At 39.5% G+C, this 18,625-nt stretch overlaps 1 protein-coding gene across 5 annotated transcripts in view; it reads left to right on the top strand.

Moving 5' to 3' along the window:
* SCP2 (sterol carrier protein 2) overlaps window positions 1-18,625 on the top strand; it is a 123,606-nt gene that overhangs the window by 93,884 nt on the left and 11,097 nt on the right. For 4 of the 5 annotated variants that reach the window (XM_074006396.1, XM_065522368.1, XM_074006394.1 and 1 more), the window contains 2 exons: window positions 6,145-6,247; window positions 17,027-17,156. In XM_074006396.1, coding sequence (XP_073862497.1) covers window positions 6,145-6,247; window positions 17,027-17,156 — 233 coding nt within the window. The remainder of the gene's footprint in view (window positions 1-6,144; window positions 6,248-17,026; window positions 17,157-18,625) is intronic. The other variant, XM_045370887.2, reaches the window with a different exon arrangement.

Raw genomic sequence — 18,625 nt, 5'->3', positions numbered from 1 at the left:
TCCTGGTTTCAAGCGATTCTTGTGCCTCAGCCTCCCGAGTAGCTGGGACTACAGTTGTAGGCCACCAGGCCCAGCTAATTTTTGTATTTTTAGTAGAGACGGTATTTTGCCATTTTTTCCAGGCTGGTCTTGAACTCCTGGCCTGATGTGATCCACCTGCCTTGGACTTCCAAAGTGCTGGGGTTATAGGCATAAGCCACCATGCCTGGCCTCATCAACCATTTAAAAAAAATTATTTCAAATAACTTTATTAAGACCTAATTCACATGCCCACAATTCACACATTTTAAGTGTCTGTTCAGTGGTTTTTAGCCTATCACAAAGTTGTGCAGTCATTACTGCAATTAATCTTAGAATGTTTTCATCACCTCAAGAGAAAGTGTGTACCCATTAGTAATTCCTCCTTGCAGTCTCTGGCAAACACTAACCTACTTTCTGTCCCTATGGATTTGCCTGTTATGGACATTGTATGTAAATGAAATCATACATTATATGGCCTTTGGTGACTAGCTTCTTTCATTTAGCATAATGTTGTCAAGATTCATCCATGTTGTGGCATATATCAGTACTTGATTCCTTTATATGGCTGAAGGTTCCAATTTCTCCACATTCTGTCATTACGTCTTGTTATCTTTTTAATTTTAGCCATCCTAGTGGTTGTGAGGTGGTATTTCATTGTGCTTTGCATTTCCCTGATGGCTATTGATGATCAGTATCTTTTCATGTTTATTGGCTATCTGCGTATCTTCTTTGGAGAAAAGCCTTTTCAGATCCTTTGGCATTTGAAAATTGGAGTCTTTGTATTTTAATTATTGAGTTGTAAGAGTTCTTTCACAATCACTTTTTGAGGGCCTGGTGTGTGCCAGGACCACACTAGGTGTTTCACATGTACTTCTTTCTTTAATCCTCATAAAAATCCCACACATTAGGTATTCCTGTTTATAGATGAGATTGATGATCAGAGTTAAAATAACTTACCTAAGGAGAGAGAGCCTTGAGTGGTAGGAATCAAGGTTCTAGCTGAGTGCAGTGCTTCTGTTCTCCTGGCTACTCTGTGCTCTCAGTCTTTGACATTGTTGTAGCAGAGCCTGTTTTAGGCCTTAGAATGAAAATTTTAAAGAATCATGGAGGGAATTCATATACTAAGTAAGATATTTGCTGGTTTTTATCTTCAGGTTTCCTTTCAATGTTTATATACTAGATTTATTCCAGGAAACATATATAAAAACCAAATTAAAAAAATAAAACCAATTGGAATTTAGTTTCTGATAAAAGAACTTTTTATGTAAAGAAATCATGAGGAACATCCATTTGTGAATGTGAATACTCTCTGAGTTTAATTTGATACATTCAGTTTTCTTAGGGCAGGGCACATATATAAATTTTAAGGAATGAGGTGTTTTCAGAAAATATTGATAAAACTTGATATATTAACTTTTATCTTAATCTGGATGAAAAGCTGGTTAATCACTAACTTCATGAACTTTTCAAAACAAGCAAGATAAAAGACACATCTGTGACCTTTGGGAACATGCACGACGTGGCAAGTTTGGAAAAGGGCACAATGATGATTAAAAGTGACTGAAAAATTGGACCAGTGAAATGAAATTGGCTTGTGGAGAACTAGTTGTGGCTACCTGATTTTAGGTTACATATTCAGACTTTTGACCAAGACAAAATAGTGTACCATAGATAATTCTGCTCTGAATGGAACAGGAAGGAATTAGGAGTTAGGCAAGGGAGAATTCAGTGTAACTTCAGTTCCATTCAGTTACTATTCACTAATGCCTATGATTTGCTGGGAACTGGCAATACAGAGATTTTTTTTTTTTTTTTTTAAAAGAAAAAGTATGGTATCTGCTCTTAAGCTGTTGACATTTAGTAGGGTTTCACAGAATAGGAGTTTCCTGAATGGGCTGGGTCTCGAAGGGAGAAATGGAGTTTGCTAAGGTGGAGGCATTCTGGACCCAGGGTGCAGCAGTGGCAAAGGCATAGAGGTGTGAGGTGGCATTCTGTGCTCTGAGGACTGCACAGAGTCTGCTTGCTAGAGCTAAGGTTCCATTCCTTGTTCATATATTATGATTCCTCTAGTAGGCTGTCTTTTCAATTTAGACTCTCCACACCCTCCCTTTCACCCTCACTCTCTGCTGATTACTTTGCCTTATGCTTTGTTGAGAAATAGAAACCATGAAACCCAAACTGCCTCAACTTCCATCCAAGACCTACGGACCCACTACACCTTACACCCATCTGATCCTCTTTCTTGGCTTGAGTCTCCTCGTTCTGTCACAGGCTACAAGATTTCTCTCCTTCCATCTCCTTGCTCCAGGTTCCTCACCATCATCAGGCATACCTGTTCTGATTTGTTCATCTTAGATGAAACCCAGCCTTTCTAAAAATCCTGATGTGCTACAGGATGGATGATCCTTGAGAACATTATGCCAAGTGATATGTCAGTCACAAAAAGACAAATACTATATTATTCCACTTAGAATCATAGTACCTAGAGTAGTCAAAATTATAGAGACAGAAAGTAGAACGGTGGTTGCCAGGGGTTGGAAGCAGGGGAAGGTGGGGAGTTACTCTTTAATGGGTAGAGTTTCAGTTTTGCAAGATGAAAAGAGTTATGGAGATGAAAGGTGGTGATGATTGCACAACATTATGACTGTATTTAATACTACTAAACTGAACACTTAAATATGGTTAGTATGGTAAATTTTATGTGTATTTTAACACAATAAAAAATTGGAAAATAAAATATGTTTTAAAAGTTACAGGACTCTCATATGCCCACATCCAGGAGGAAATGCTACATTTCTTTCTTTCTTTCTTTTTTTTTTTTTGAGACAGAGTCTTGCTCTGTTGCCCAGGCTGGAGTGCAGTTGTCTCCTGGGTTCAAGCGAATGCTTATGCCTCAGACTCCTGAGTAGCTGGGATTACAGGCGCAAACCACAATGCCCAGCTAATTTTTGTATTTTTAGCAGAGACGGGGTTTCAATATGTTGGCCAGGCTGGTCTCGAGCGCTTGACCTCAGGTGATCCACCTACCTTGGCCTCCCAAAGTGCTGGAATTACAGGCGTGAGCTACCACGCCTGCCCAGAAATGCTACATTTCTTTAAGAGATTAGTCAAAATAAAGATTTCATCTTTATCCTTCCCCGCCAAAAAAAATACAAAAACAAAAACAAAAAAACCCACAACTCTTGATACCACCACATTCCTTTCCAGAGACCACCTCATTTTACTGTTCCACTAAAACTAATGTCTCAAAAGAGCCACGCTGTGTCTATTTCCCTCTTCTGTTCACTCTTCAATTCACTATATAATCTGACTTCCACCCACTGAAGACTGCTTTTGTCAAGGTCATCTGTACTCTCCATGTGCCACATCTAGTGGGTACTTGACCTTCGGGCAGCATTTGACAGTTTGCCCCTCCTTCCTGAAATCTTGCTCCCGGCTCCTGTGACACCATTCTCTTCTGGTTTTCTTCTCGCATCACTGGCTGCTCTTTCCCTTCTGTCCCTGGCTTCTGAGTATTGGAGGTCTAAAGGGCATTGTCCAGGGCTCTCTTGTTTCTCTATAATTCTCTTACAGTCCCTGCCCAGGGATTTAAATGCTTTCACTGTGCTGCTGATTACTCCATTTTATCTCTAGCTGGCCCTCTCCACTGAGCTCCAGACTCTCATATCCAATGGCTTTCTTGTTTTGTAAGATATTATACTTACTGTGCCTTAAACAGAACTTGGATCCCCTCTATTCCCACCACATTCCTCCTTGTCTTAGTAATGGCATTTCCATCACCAAGTTATTCAGGCCAAATGCCTGGGTAATCCTTGCCCTTTCCTCTTTATATCTCCCTCACCCCCACAGCAAGGCTTGTGGATTCTATTTCTATTTTGAATCTATCCCCACTCTCTATCTACTGGCAGACTGCCTCTGTAGTCCAGGCCACCATCACCTCCTATCTGGATTATTCCAACAGCCTCCTAACTAGTGCCCGCTCCTCTTGCTCCTCTCCATCCTCATTCATTCAGCACACTGTTGTAAGAATAATCACAAATCAAACAATTTCACTTCCTTGTTACCATTTCTGTGGATTTCCAAATTCCCTACTTTGGCCTACCTGCATCATCATTTGGCCTGCCTTGTTCTCCAATTTCATTTCATGTCACTCTCCCCACACCTATTGTATTGTAGAGACTCTGGTCTTACTTAACTTTTTTTTAACATACTCCTGTCTCCCTCAGGATCTTTGCAGTTTCCTCTTTGAATGGCTAGCTACTTTTCTTCCTTTAATAAGGTCTTAGAGGTCATTCCTTGACTGTCCTTCCTAAAGTAGGTTCCTTTTTTTTTAATTTAAAATTATTTTTTATTGATGCATAACTGATGTACATAGTGTCAGGGTACAAGTATAATTTAATACATTCATGTAATTTGTGAAGATCAAATCAGTATACTTGGGATATCCATCACCTTAAATATTTGTCTTATCTTTATTTTAGAAACATTTGAATTATTCTCTTTTGAATTATTCTCTTTTTTGCTGTTTAGAAATATAAATGTATAGTAAACTATGGTCACCTTACTCCTCCGTTTCATAATACTTGGTACAGTTTGCAGTTATTTTGTGTTCACTTCTTTTTCTCCTCCACTGGAAGAATATAAACTCAGTGAGTGCAGAGACTGGGTCTGATCCGTTCACCGTCATATCCCCAGTGTTTTGAAATGTCTTGCTTGGCCTGTAGCAAGAAGTCATTAAATATTTATGAAATGAGGCCAGGCACGGTGGCTTACATCTGTAATCTCAGCACTTTGGGAGGCCTATGTGGGAGGATTGATTGAGCCCTGGAGTTTGAAACCAGCCTGGGCAACATAACAAGGCCCCTGTCTGTACAAAAAATCTTAAAAATTAGCTGGGCATGGTGGCATGCGCCTGTAGTCCCAGCTTACTCGGGAGGTTGAGGCAAGATTGCCTGAGCCCAGGAGTTTGAGGTTACAGTAAGCTATGATTGGACCACTGCACTCCAGCCTGGGTAACGGAGTCCCTGTGAGAGAGAGACAGAGAAAAAAAAAAAGTATGAAATGATAGAAGGAAAAGGGAAAGAGAAAGGAGCACTGTTTTTTTTTTTTTTTTGACAGGGTCTAACTCTCTCACCCAGACTGGGGTGCAGCAGTGCGATCATAGCTCACTACAGCCTCTATCTCCCAGGCTCAGGTGATCCTTCTGCTTTAGCCTCCTGAGTAGCTGGCACTACAGGCACATGCCACCGTAATAGAGTTAATAAATAACTTACTTATTTATGTAGAAATGGTCTGGTTCCATCACCCAGGCTCAAGCGATCCTTCCACCTCAGCCTCCTGAGTAGCTGAACTACAGGCAGGCACCACGATACCAGGCTAATTTTTGTATTTTTTGTAGAGTTGAGGTTGCGCCATGTTGCCCAGGCTGGTCTCAAACTCCTGAGCTCAAGCGATCTGTCTGCCTTGGCCTCCCAAAGTGCTGGGATTACAGGTGTGAGCCACTGTGTCCAGATAACTATGTTATTTATTTTTTTGTTTCTAAATTGTCTCCTCCACTAGCATGTAAGATTCATGAAGGTAGCTTCTTTGGTTTACTGTATTTTCAAGAAAAAATTCTAGCTCCTAATGAGCTGATTATGTGTTGAAAAAATGGGAAGAAGAGCTTAATTGTTTGTTTGTGACGGAGTTTCACTCTTGTTGCCCAGCATGGAGCGCAATAGCGCGATCTCGGTTCACTGCAACCTCCGCATCCTAGGTTCAAGCGATTCTCCTACGTCAGCCTCCTGAGTAGCTGGGATTACAGGCATGCACCAGCATGCCCAGCTAATTTTTGTGTTTTTAGTAGAGATGGGGTTTCTCCATGGTGGTCAGGCTGGTCTTGAACCCCTGATTTCAGGTGATCCGCTTGCCTCAGCCTCCCAAAGTGCAGGGACTACAGGCATGAGCCATCTCGCCTGGCCAAGCTTAATTATTTTATATGCTTACTAAAGATTTCCTTTGGATAAGATTTGCAACATCTCTGTTCTTGTGGTTTTTGAAAATTTTGAAAATTACTATCTTATAAATGTTGAAAAACCTAGTACCTATGTGACTCCATGAATTGAAACGGTTTCTTTCCCCCAGTTCATTTAGAACTCATCAAATTGAAGCGGCTCCAACCAACTCTGCAAGTGATGGATTTAAGGCAAATCTTGTCTTTAAGGAGATTGAGAAGAAACTTGAAGAGGTAAGATTTATGTAAAATATTGCCAGGAAGGACCTTGAGGCTAGAGGAAGCAGACACAGGTGTTGCCACGAGGTGGTACAATTGAAAATTTATATCATGTTTTCAACTATTGAGTGTAGTTAGATTTCTGAGTGTCTATTAAGGCTTCCTTGTAATTCTAAAAGAAATGCATTTCAGAAATGTATAAATCTCCAGATTTGAGCTTAAAAAACTATGATAAATACTGTTAAAATTATCGCTCTTTTCTAGGTCCTCTTTGTCAGAGGGTTATTCAGTTATGGGCAAAGTTCAAATGTAAAGGGATTCTAATTTATTTTGGTATAATTTCCTTTGAATTAAAAAGGTCTTACTTAAAATCATTCCAAAGAATAATATTTAAAACGAGCCTTTTTTGTACATAGATCAAAATTTTTTGTAAAAAGAAATTGTGTTTTGATTTCTTAAAGTAGTTAAAAATTTTTTGTTTTAAAAATGATGCTAGTTTAAAAAATTTATACTATACAGAAATGTATGTTTATGAATAATATAAATTTTATACTATACTTTTGTTTTAACCTTTTAAACAAAAGTTTAAAATCTCCCCAAATTCTGCCACTCAGAGTTTACTGAAATGTTAACAGTGGTTAACGTTCTTTCAAACATCTCTCTCTGTGTATATTAACTTATAGTTTTAAGCTAGGGTCATATAATACCTGTTGTTTTGTTGTTTTGTTTTGTTTTGAGACAGGGTCTTGCTCTGTCGCCAAGGCTGGAGTGCAGTGGTACCATCTTGGCTCACTGCAACTTTCACCTCCCGGGTTCATGCAATTCTCGTGCCTCTGCCTCCTGAGTAGCTGGGATTACAGGCACCTACCACCACGCCAGTCTAATTTTTGTATTTTTAGTAGAGACAGGGTTTCACCATGTTGACCAGGCTGGTCTTGAACTCCTGACCTCAAGTGATCCACCCGCCTTGGCCTCCCAAAGTGCTGGGATTACAGGGGTGAGCCACCACGCCCACCACAACACCTGTTGTTTTTTATTATACTATATATGCTGATCTATTTTTTATGTACAATAATTAGTTCTTGATAGGTAATAGTCATACTAAGGCAATCTAAAAATAACTCTCCAGGCAAAATTGATATTTATTTCATTGTTTTAAACTTAGAGGAATCTTGGGATCTCTTTCTTTTTTTTTTTTGAGACAGAGTCTCATTTTGTCTCCCAGAATGGGAGTGCAGTGGCATGATCACGGCTCACTGCAGCCTTGAGCCCCTGGGCTCAAGTGATCCTTTCACCTTGGTCTCCCAAAGTGTTGGGATTATAGTCATGAGCCTCTGCTTGGATGTATTTCATTATTGATTTTAGATCTCAGACCATACAAGGCATGGTTACAGCCATAATCACAATGCAAATTACACATCTATTAAGGTGATCAAAGTGGGCTGGAATAAATAGAATGTTTAAACTGTATTTTACCACATTAGAGCCATGGTATGGAAGGCAAACATTGTGCTTATCTCATAACCCTTATTGTAGGCCAAAGGACTACTTAATATATGAGATGATTGCACTGTGGATGGGAATACAGGTGATATAACTGATGTGTCTTGTGAAAGAACCCAACATTCCCAGGACTTTCATTATAATCTACAACCATCCTGAGGGAGAGCAGGGCCAGCCATTGGCCTAGAAGCCGCAGACCTGTCCTGCAACCATCTTGGGATGCATCCACATGGGGCTACCTGTTTTATAACCTGTGTTTTTCTTTGGACAGTATGTTCCATGGCCATAATCTAAATCTTTACCCTCTTTTTTTTTTTTTTTTGAAACAAAGTCTCGCTCTGTCACCCAGGCTGGAGCTCAGTGGCACAATCTTGGCTCACTGCAACCACCACCTCCTTGGTTCAAGCGATTCTCGTGCCTCAGCCTCCCGAGTAGCTGGGATTACAGGCACGTGCCACCACACCCAGCTAATTTTTTATTTTTAGTAGAGACAGGGTTTCACCATGTTAGCCAGGAGGTCTCTATCTCCTGACCTCATGATCTGCCTGCCTTGGCCTCCCAAAGTGCTAGGATTACAGGCATGAGCCACTGTGCCTGGCCATTTACCCTGATTTTTAATACATAGTATGTATTCATATGTATTTGTCATAATTTAAATAGCTTCCTGTGATGAATATCAGGTTGTATTTAACATTTTCAAGTAAAACGGTGCTGTAATAAATATCCTTTTGCACTCATATTTAAGTATTTAAGCTATGATCAATTTAATATAAATAAAGGAGGAAAATTGTTGAGTGGTTGGCTATGTGCATTTTGTATATTGATACATATTGCCAAACTACACCAGCAAGAGGGTACTAATTTACAAACATTACCAATTCATGAGAGTGACTATTTTTTCATTTTAAAAAATTTATTTACTTTTATTTTTGTAAAGATGGGGTCTTGCTATGTTGGAGAGTAACTATTTTTACTTCATACCTCTCATACTGTGTTGGCTGGTTTTTAAAAAATCTTTGGGCCGGGCACAGTGACTCACCCCTGTAATCCCAGCATTGTGGGAGGCTGAGGCGGGTGGATCACCTGATATCAGGAGTTCAAGACCAACCTGGCCAACATAGCAAAACCCTGTCTCCGCTAAAAACACAAAAATTAGCCGGGCATGATGGCGCACACCTGTAGTCCCAGCTACTAGGGAGGCTGAGGCAGGAGAATCGCTTGAACCCAGAAGGCGGGGGTTGCAGTGAGCCGAGGTCATGCCACTGCACTCCAGCCTGGGTGACACAGTGAGACTCCACCTCAAAAAAAGTAAAATAAAATAAAATAAAAATAAAAAGTCTTTGCCAACCTAGTAGGAAAAAATATCTCATTGTTTCTTGAACTTCTTTCATTATAAGTGTTCCTATAAAATGAAGTTGCACTCTATAAAGTCTCAGCTTAAAAGTTTTGGTTTTTTAAAATGCTGCCAATATATTCCTGCAGAAGAACACATAGGATAGTTGTGTCTGACAAGTTGCTTCATTTATTTCAACCCTATTCCATCTAAAAAAAAATCAAATAAATTAATGTAGAGACTATCTACTATGAAGTGTGAGGTATGGCAGTATATCAATCATTGAATACTTCATTACTGGGATTAACAAAGTAGAGTGGTTTTTATTTTACAGTATTCTTTTAGCCTTGCAAATGTATGCCTCTTGCTCCATTTTTATTCTTTTCTCTATAACCTCCCTACCAACCTTGTTCCCTTGTTTCTTTCTCCTTCCCACGATTGTCAGTTTCCTAAGTGTTTGCAGCACTAGAAAGTTAAAGTCTTGGAATCTTTTGTCAATTCATGCATTTTCTGCATTAGCAAAGGCAGCCTGGCCAAAGATTTTATTTCCACTTCTGTCTTTGTTAGCAATTCTCCATTGCCCTTCTTTGAATTTTGTCTTAATTTTTTTGTCCCTATTAAGTCTGTGACAGGACCTACTCCTTAACCTTTTGCCTACTCAGAAAAAAGTACTTTTCTTCAAGCAAGGAGGCACTCAGAACTTTCTTAGTACTAATGATCTCCAATTTCACAACTGTATTTTATTTTCCCTTTTAACTCTCTCTCCTCATCAGTTTCCTTACCCTCTCTCACTCCCCTACTTCAATTGAAAATGTTTTATTGTCCAAGGGATGTGATTTTATAAGAGGATCAGTTGTTTCTGAAAAGTAACAGCAAGTGCAAATTATTCTCTTATCTATTTTAAGGAGGTGGGAGGATAAGCAGTAAGGTTATAGGAATTTATCTTCAAGTATGCAGGTAGAATTTCTAAATGTTTGCTGGTGTTTTCCTGCTGTAACTTGTTGGTGTCTGCACATAGCTGTATTCCTGAGGCACTGTGCAAGCAGATGGCATGGATGCACCTGGAAATAGTCATTCATGGGCCTCTGGCCCTAAAGGAAGCCTTCCTCTCAGGTGGCCTAGCACACTAATGTTATTAACCCCCTCTCATAGATTATTTCCACAGAACCTTGAGAGAAAAGATTTTAAGGAATGTGAACACTTTGAACTTTCTTCATTTTATGGTGGCAGATACAGCTCTGCTGTCATCGGCTAAAGTTTAGAAATATTGGTGTGACCTACCGTTTCAGTGTGGTATGGTCAAATGAAAGTAGCATTGAATTTGGGATTAAAGCAACCTGGGATTGAGTTCTGGTTGTACTACCCACTAGCTGTATGTCCCTGCCTCTCAGGGAACACAGAGTTTAGTGGGACGAGAGACATGGAAAAATATTTCCAGAAAAAAGTAACATGGGTTTATGTGCAGAGGGCCATCGAAGTATCTGATGGAGATAGAGACTCCTTCCCAAAAGAGTTAGCATGTGAGCTGAGACTTGAATGAGGAGGTCAGGGGTGGGAGTGGAGGCTAGGAAGAAGTGAGTGTCCTGGGATGGGGTAGGAGTAAGGGCATGGAGGCATACAAGCACATGGCACATAAGTTCATGGAATTCAACATGTTCATGGAATTCAAAGATGAAGAGGAAGAGAAAGTGGCTGGAGTTCAGACAAATATCCTTCAGATCTGAAGACTCTAGGATAATATGTAAAGACAGACTTCATCCTGTTGACTGTGAGGAGTCACCAAGAAGTTCAAGCCTGAGAGTGCCAGATGGATATGTTAGTGTTAGATGTACTACTTGGCAGCAGTATAGAGGAGAAGCATTCTTAATCTTTATGAGCCTCAATTGCTTTTTCTGCTTAATGAGCTAATATTAATGTCTGCCCAACTATTTGTATGGTTTTGTGAAGATTAAAGAAATTACATATACAAAAGTATTAAAAACTTGAAGGCCCCTCAAAATAATTAGTATTGTTGTTAGTAGTTTTTTCTACAGTTAACTTAAAATAATTTAAGTGAGCTCTTTTAAGGGAAGCCAACATAAGAGCATTTCTTTTTCACTTAAAAGAAAAACCTGACAGTCATTTTCGTTTCTTGGTTTAACTAGAAAATACTGGTAGTTAATTTCAGGATACTCATATGTAAGAGATGCCTCCATGACTATTGAGATAAGTAGTCCCTGACTAAATATTTTAGGGCAAAACAAGTGTTTTGTCCTAAGACCCATGTCCAAGATTCCAGGTGGCTCTCAGGGGATCTACCTGTATATAAGAAAAAGGTTGACATACTGGGCACAGTGGCTCATGCCTGTATTCCCAGCACTTTGGGAGGCTGAGGTGGGTGGATCACTTGAGGCCAGGAGTTCAAGACCAGCCTGGCCACATGATGAAACCCCATCTCTACCAAAAATACAAAAAAATTAGCTGCGTGTGGTAGCGTGTGCCTGTAATCCCAGCTACTTATGAGGCTGAGGCAGGAGAATCGCTTGAACCCAGGAGGCAGATGTTGCAGTGAGCCGAGATTGCACCACAGCACTCCAACCTAAGCAAAACTCATCTCAAAAAAAAAAAAGGTTGACATACCCAGTAGGATGACTAAAATAAAAAAAGCCAATAACAATTGTTTGTGAGGATGTGGAGAAATTGGAAACCCTCATTAATTGCTGGTAGGATTGTGACATGATGTAGCCACTTTGGGAGTGCCTTAAAAAATTAAACATGACCTTATGACCTAGCAATTTGACTTCTAGATATGTAACCAAAAGAAATTAGGAGCCTGTGTTCACACAAAAACTTGCACACAAATGTCTGTAGCAGTATTATTCATAATAGGAAAAAATGGAAGCAACCATCAACTGCTGAATACATAAACAAAGTATGTTACACCCATACAATGGAATATTATTTAGCCGTAGAAAGGATTGAAGGAGGCCGGGCACAGTGGCTTATGCCTGTAATCCCAGCACTTTGGGAGGCCGAGGTAGGTGGATCACTCGAGGTCAGGAGTTCGAGACCAGCCAGGCCAACATGGTAAAACCCCATCTCTACTAAAAACACAAAAACTTTTAGTACTTTTTTTGGCACGTGGTGGTGCATGCCTGTAGTCCCAGCTACTTGGGAGGCCGAGGCGGGAGAATCACTTGAACCAAGGAGGAGGAGGTTGCAGTGAGTCAAAACATGCCACTGCACTCCAGCCTGTGTGACAGACTGACTCCATTTCAAAAAAAAAAAAAAAAAAAAAAAGGATTGAAAGACTGATCCATGTATGCATCAATGTGGATAAACCTTGGAAACATCATGCTAAGTGAAAGAAGCAGTCACAAATATATTGTGTGATTTCATTTATATGAAATGTCCATAATAAGCAAATCTGTAGATTTGGGAAGTAGATTAGTGGTTGCCAGGGGCTGAGGGGTAGAGGAGACAGGACATGACTGCTAACGGGTGTGAGTTTTTTTGGGGGTTAATAAGAATGCTCTAAAATTAGATAGTGGTTTTGGTTGTACAACCTTAAATATACTAAAACAACCACTGAATTGAATACTTTAAAAGCATGAATTTTATAGGATATAAATTATGTCTCAATGCTGTTATAAAACAAAAACACAACAAAAAGAAATAGTAAACTTAGGCCAGGCTCTCTGCATACTTAGAAACAGAGGTTAGTATCTAATGTCAGTTTATGTAAGTTCCTCAGGGGCAGTAATTATTTGAGTATTTCAGGTACTTATCACAGTGCCTGAACATTGTAAACACTTAAGTCTTTCTTAAAATAATTAATATTATGAGGCTGGGCACGGTGGCTCACGCCTGTAATCTCAGCACTTTGGGAGGCTGAGGCGGGTGGATCACGAGGTCAGGAGATCAAGACCATCCTGGCTAACACAGTGAAACCCCGTCTCTACTAAAAATACAAAAAATTAGCCGAGTGTGGCGGCGTGTGCCTGTAGTCCCAGCTACTTGGGAGGCTGAGGCAGGAGAATGGTGTGAACCCGGGAGGCGGAGCTTGCAGTGAGCCGAGATTGTGCCACTGCACTCCAGCCTGGACGACAGAGTGAGACTCTGTCTCAAAAAAAAAAAAAAAAATTAATATTATGATACCAAAAGGAAGAATTTTGTGTGTAAATTATTGCAAATATGTAAGGCCGAAATAAAGAAGATAGGAAATAAAAGCTATTAGAAATTAAAGAGAACTCAACAGGTAGCCAGTTCCAAAATAAACATTAGAAGATTAGTATATTTTCTATATATTTGCAATAACCTAGCCATAAAATGTAATGCAAAGATGTGTTATTAACAAAAACAATATAAAATACCTAAGAATAAACTTATCAAGAAATGTACAGAAGTCTATGTTGGGAAAAAAAAAGACAACATTTTCCCAAAGGACATTAAAGAAAAGGTGAAGGTTTACTATATTCATGGATGGGAAGACTTAATATTGTAAAGATACTACCTCTCCCCTAAACAGATCTGTATATTTTATGTAACCCCATCCAACTCCAACAACATTTTGTGAGAAGAACTAAGTGATTGTAAAGTACATATAAAGGAAAATGTGTCCACAAAAAAAATACAAAATAACCAAGAATATTTGGTAGAGAGGAATTATAATTGAGATTTGCTGTGTCAAAGAGTAAAGTGTATTATAAAGCTATAATATTAGCACAGAAATAGCAGCTAGATCATATAATAAAACATCATCAACAAAATGCTAACATTCATTGAGTATGCTGTGTGTTGTGGGTATTTACGTAATTCTCATACATGTCTGTAAGGGTAGTTACTATTTTATTCCCATTTAACAGATAAGAAAACTGAGATTCATACAAAAATACAAAAAATTAGCTGGGCATGGTGGCAGGCGCCTGTAGTCCCAGCTACTTGGGAGGCTGAGGCAGGAGAATGGCGTGAACCCAGGAGGCGGAGCTTGCAGTGAGCCAATATCACACCACTGCACTCCAGCCTGGGCAACACAGCGAGACTCCATCTCAAAAAAAAGCAAACTGAGATTCAGAAAGTTTTAATAACTTGGCTAACTTGTTGATAACAATCAACAGGGTATTGGTTAAATAAAATATGGTATACTTTTACAATTAAAGACTATATGTGACCATTTAAAGTTATGTAGAATATTAGTGACACAGTAATTAGGATAATTATATTAAACAAAAAAGTAGATTATAAAACAATGTGATCCCATTTAAGATATATATATATAAAGGTTTATATATGACATATGTATACTATATTTTATTTAATCGGTGCCCTGTTAATTGTTATTCAGGCTTATGCTAACTTCTGGCTTTTATCACAGTGCTATGAATAACATTCTCATATCTAAATATTTTTACAGAGCCTCATTTATTTAAGGGTAAATACCTAGAATTAAACTTTGCTAATTAAGAACACCAAATCTAGGTATCAAAATAGGTTTGAATTCTTGCTCTTCCTTGTACTTCTACAAACCTAGCCAAGTTATTAGACCTTCCTGAATATATATGTATATAATATATATATAGCATATATATCATATATAAATCTTATATATATATCTTAAGTGGGATCATATTGTTTTGTAATCTACTTTTTCTGTTTAATATAATTAAACAGATCCCATTTAAGAGACATATATATATAAAATCTTTTCTGTTTGATATAATTAGATCCCATGTAAGATACATATATATATAATCTTCTCTGTTTAATATAAACAGATTCCATTTAAAAGATATATATCTTAAATGAGATCATATTTTGTAATCTACTTATTCTGTTTACAGAAAGATTCTTGTTTTTGGTACAAAACTCATTTTTTTTCTCGCATATATATGTATCAAAAATGATTTTCTTTGAGTGATAAAATTATGAATGATTTTGGCCGGGTGCTGTAGCTCACGCCTGTAATCCTAGCACTTTGGGAGGCTGAGGCAGGTGGATCACTTGAGGTCAGGAGTTCGAGACCATCTGGCCAACGTAGTGAAACCCTGTCTCTACTAAAAATACGAGAAATTAGCTGGGCATAGTGGCACGTGCTGTAGTCCCAGCTACACGGGAGGCTGAGGCAAGAGAATCGCTCGAACCCAGGAGGCAGAGGTTGCAGTGAGGCAAGATCGCGCTACTGCACTCCAGCCTGGGTGACAGGGCAAGACTGTCTAAAAAATAATAATATAATAAATTACAAATGATTTGTATTTTCTTCTTGTTTGTTGATATTTTCTAATTTTTCCACAGTGAAATAAATATTCCTTCTCTAAAAATTTTTTTTCAATAAAATTATTATGTTGCTCTTGTTTTTTTTAAACAAGATATGTGAGGTTGTTGTCATTCTTTCATTATTCACCCTGCCAGCTGGCTTAGCTGCTCCTCTGTGCTCCTGCAGTCCCGTGTTTCCCTTGATCCCAGTGTATTGTCGTAGTGATTATAGCGTATTGTTATTACTTACTTTTCTGACTCCTATTTCTATATACTTGGTGCCTGTAACAATATTTGGCTCAATAAATGCTTCAGGAAGGAAAGACTGGGAATGAAAGGAAAAAAAAGAGGAAGTGAGGGAGAAGGGAAACCCCCTTGCAGAGATATAGGTCTAAGGTTTTTTTTTCTGTATTTAGGCAGCTTCTTTCCCCAATATCCAAAAGCAAGTGGTGGATGGTATATTACTCATATAATTCTTTATACTGATAGAGAAAATGAGTTGAACAACAAGAACAAAAAAGGCCTTGATTTCAGAACCACTTGTCTTTAAGTCCTGATTGCGAGGAACCAAAAATATATGTAAGGCTAGCTGTGGTAGCTAACCCCTGTATCCCAGCACTTTGAGAGGCTGAGGCAGGAAGATTGTTTGAGCCCAGGAGTTTGAGACCAGCCTGGGCAGCATACGGAGATTCTGTCTCTATACACATACACACACATACACACACACACACACAGATCCAGATCCTGTCTCTACACACACACATAAACACACACACACATTCAATTAACCAGTTGTGGTGGCACATGCTTGTAGTCCCAACTACTTGGGGGAGGCTGAAGTATAAGGATTGCCTGAGCGCTGGAGATTTACCCTGCAGTGAGCCCTGACTGTGCCACTGCCCTCCAGCCTGGGTGACAGAGTGAGACCTTGTCTCAAAAAAAAAAAGAAAATAAAACAATATATATATAAAATTTATATGTGTTTATATAGATACCATTTATATGCTTATATATATGTCATTTATATGTATGTGTATACACACACACACAGAGAGAAGGGAAGGTGGGGATCTTTACATTTAGAAATGCCAGAGTGAATCTTTCCCAAATTATTGGAACATATAAGGGCTATTTTGGCAGAAAATGCTGCCCTGTCCCTCCTTCCCTTTTAGATACCAGTTGTATCTAAAAAGGCCTTTTTGGTTTTTTTTTGAGACAAGGTTTTGCTTTGTTGCCCAGGCTGGAGTGCAGTGACATGATCATAGCTCACCATAACCTCAAACTCCTGGGCTCAAGTGATACTCCCATTTCAGCCTCCTGAGTAAGTGGGACCACAGGCATGCACCACTATGCTTAGTTAATTTTTTTATTTTTAGTGGAGACCAGATCTCACTATGCTGCCCAGGCTGGCCTTCAATTCTTGGGCTCAAGTGATCCCCCTACCTCTGCCTCCCAAAGTGCTGGGATTACAGGAATGATCACCATGGCTGGTTTTACAGCTAGCCTTACATATATTCCACATTTATTTTTAATAAAAGACTTGGCAGATGTGGGAGTTGTTGCCTGCTTGCCTTTCAGACTTTTCTGGGTAAAAGATCATAAAGGACCTTGGGGACTGCTCCCTGGCCCAGATACTCATATCATGTATCTATTTAAACATGAATTTGCTTGAGGAGAAAGCCAGAGAAATGGACTTAATGTAACCCCAGTGTTATTTTTCTTTCCAGGAAGGGGAACAGTTTGTGAAGAAAATTGGTGGTATTTTTGCCTTCAAGGTGAAAGATGGCCCTGGGGGTAAAGAGGCCACCTGGGTGGTGGATGTGAAGAATGGCAAAGGATCAGTACTTCCTAACTCAGGTTAGTTTGGGAATGACTTCATTTCTAGGAGCACTGACAAGTTTACAAAGGCTGTCAGCTGGGAAAATGGGGGTCTGCTCTACTGTTCCCCTAAAGGACTGGCTTTTAATGTTAAAGAACCAGTGAATTCCAGGGAACAGGAAGAGGTCAAAGCCACCTCCTCCCAAGGATTTGCAGGCTCCATCACAGAGTTGCCAATCTTAGGCTTTGGAATTAGGCAAACTTGGGTTGGAGTCCCGTCCATGCCATTCACATATTCTGACCTTGAACAAGTTATTTAACTTTTCTGAGACTCGGTTTTCTCTTCTGTAAATGGGCTTAATAAATGGCCCCTTTTCATAGGATTGGTATGAAGATTAAGAGGATTCTCTCTTAATTAACCTGTAAAGCACATGGTCCAATGCATGGCTAGTGGCCTTGGAAGACCTGTCTATAGTCACTATCGCCAGTTATCCTCATCCAAATCTTTCTTGAACTCGCTCTAGTCAGCTTTTGTCCTCATCGCTATCCCCGGACTGTTCCTGTCAAGGTCACCAGTGACTACCACATTGCTAAATTCAGTGGTTAATTCCCAGCCCTCATAATATTACACTTATACATTTTCCTTGCCTACTGGCTGTTCCTCCTTGGCCTCTCTTGATGGTTTCTTTTTGTCTTCAAATTTCTAAGCATTAGAGTGTTCCAAGGCTCAGTTCTATTTGCCTTAATTCCTTGGGGATCTTATCTAGTCCCATGCTTTAAAACAGTTTCTACACTAATGACTGTCTTTAGCGTGGACCCAGCCACTGAACTACAAGGTGTATATCCAACTGCTTAACTGACAAGTTTACTTGGACACCTAATAGGTATCGCAGAGCTAACATGTGAAACCGAACTCCTGATCTTTCTTCTTCTCCCCTGTAAGTGTGTACTCCTCTTGCTGTTATCCCATTCTTGGTAAATTGCTCCTGTGTCCTACTGGTTCCTTGGTCTAAAAACCTTGAAGTCATCTCTGGCCACTTTTTTTCTCTTACACTCCACAGTTTAACACATCGGCACATCTTGTCCTCCTCTGTAGCCACCACCACCCTGGTCTAAGCCAGCATCATTGTTTTATCTGGTCTCCCTACTTCTATTCTTGCCCACTACTCTGCACACCTGCCAGAGTGATCATTTAAAAACTTGCCGAATTGTTACCTTCCTCTGCCCAAAAGCATCCAATAGCTTTGTCTCACTGCAGGTAAAAGCAAAGTTCTTAAAATTGTACTGTATGATCTGGCTCCAGTTTTCACTGTCTTACTATGTATGTCCTTGCTCACTTGGCTCCAGTAACACTGACTTTTTTGCTGTTGCATGAATGTGGGATTCTCTTGGTTGGGGACTTTTCTACTCTCTGTTCCCTGTCCAGAATTACCTTCTCCCAGGTATCCTTGTGGCCTATTCCCTCCTTTCCTTTGGATCTTTGCTCAAATTTCACCTTCTCAGTGAGC

This window comes from Macaca fascicularis, chromosome 1, assembly GCF_037993035.2.
Source record: "Macaca fascicularis isolate 582-1 chromosome 1, T2T-MFA8v1.1".
NCBI lineage: Eukaryota > Metazoa > Chordata > Mammalia > Primates > Cercopithecidae > Macaca > Macaca fascicularis.
This window is presented reverse-complemented; position numbering and strand designations above follow the sequence as displayed.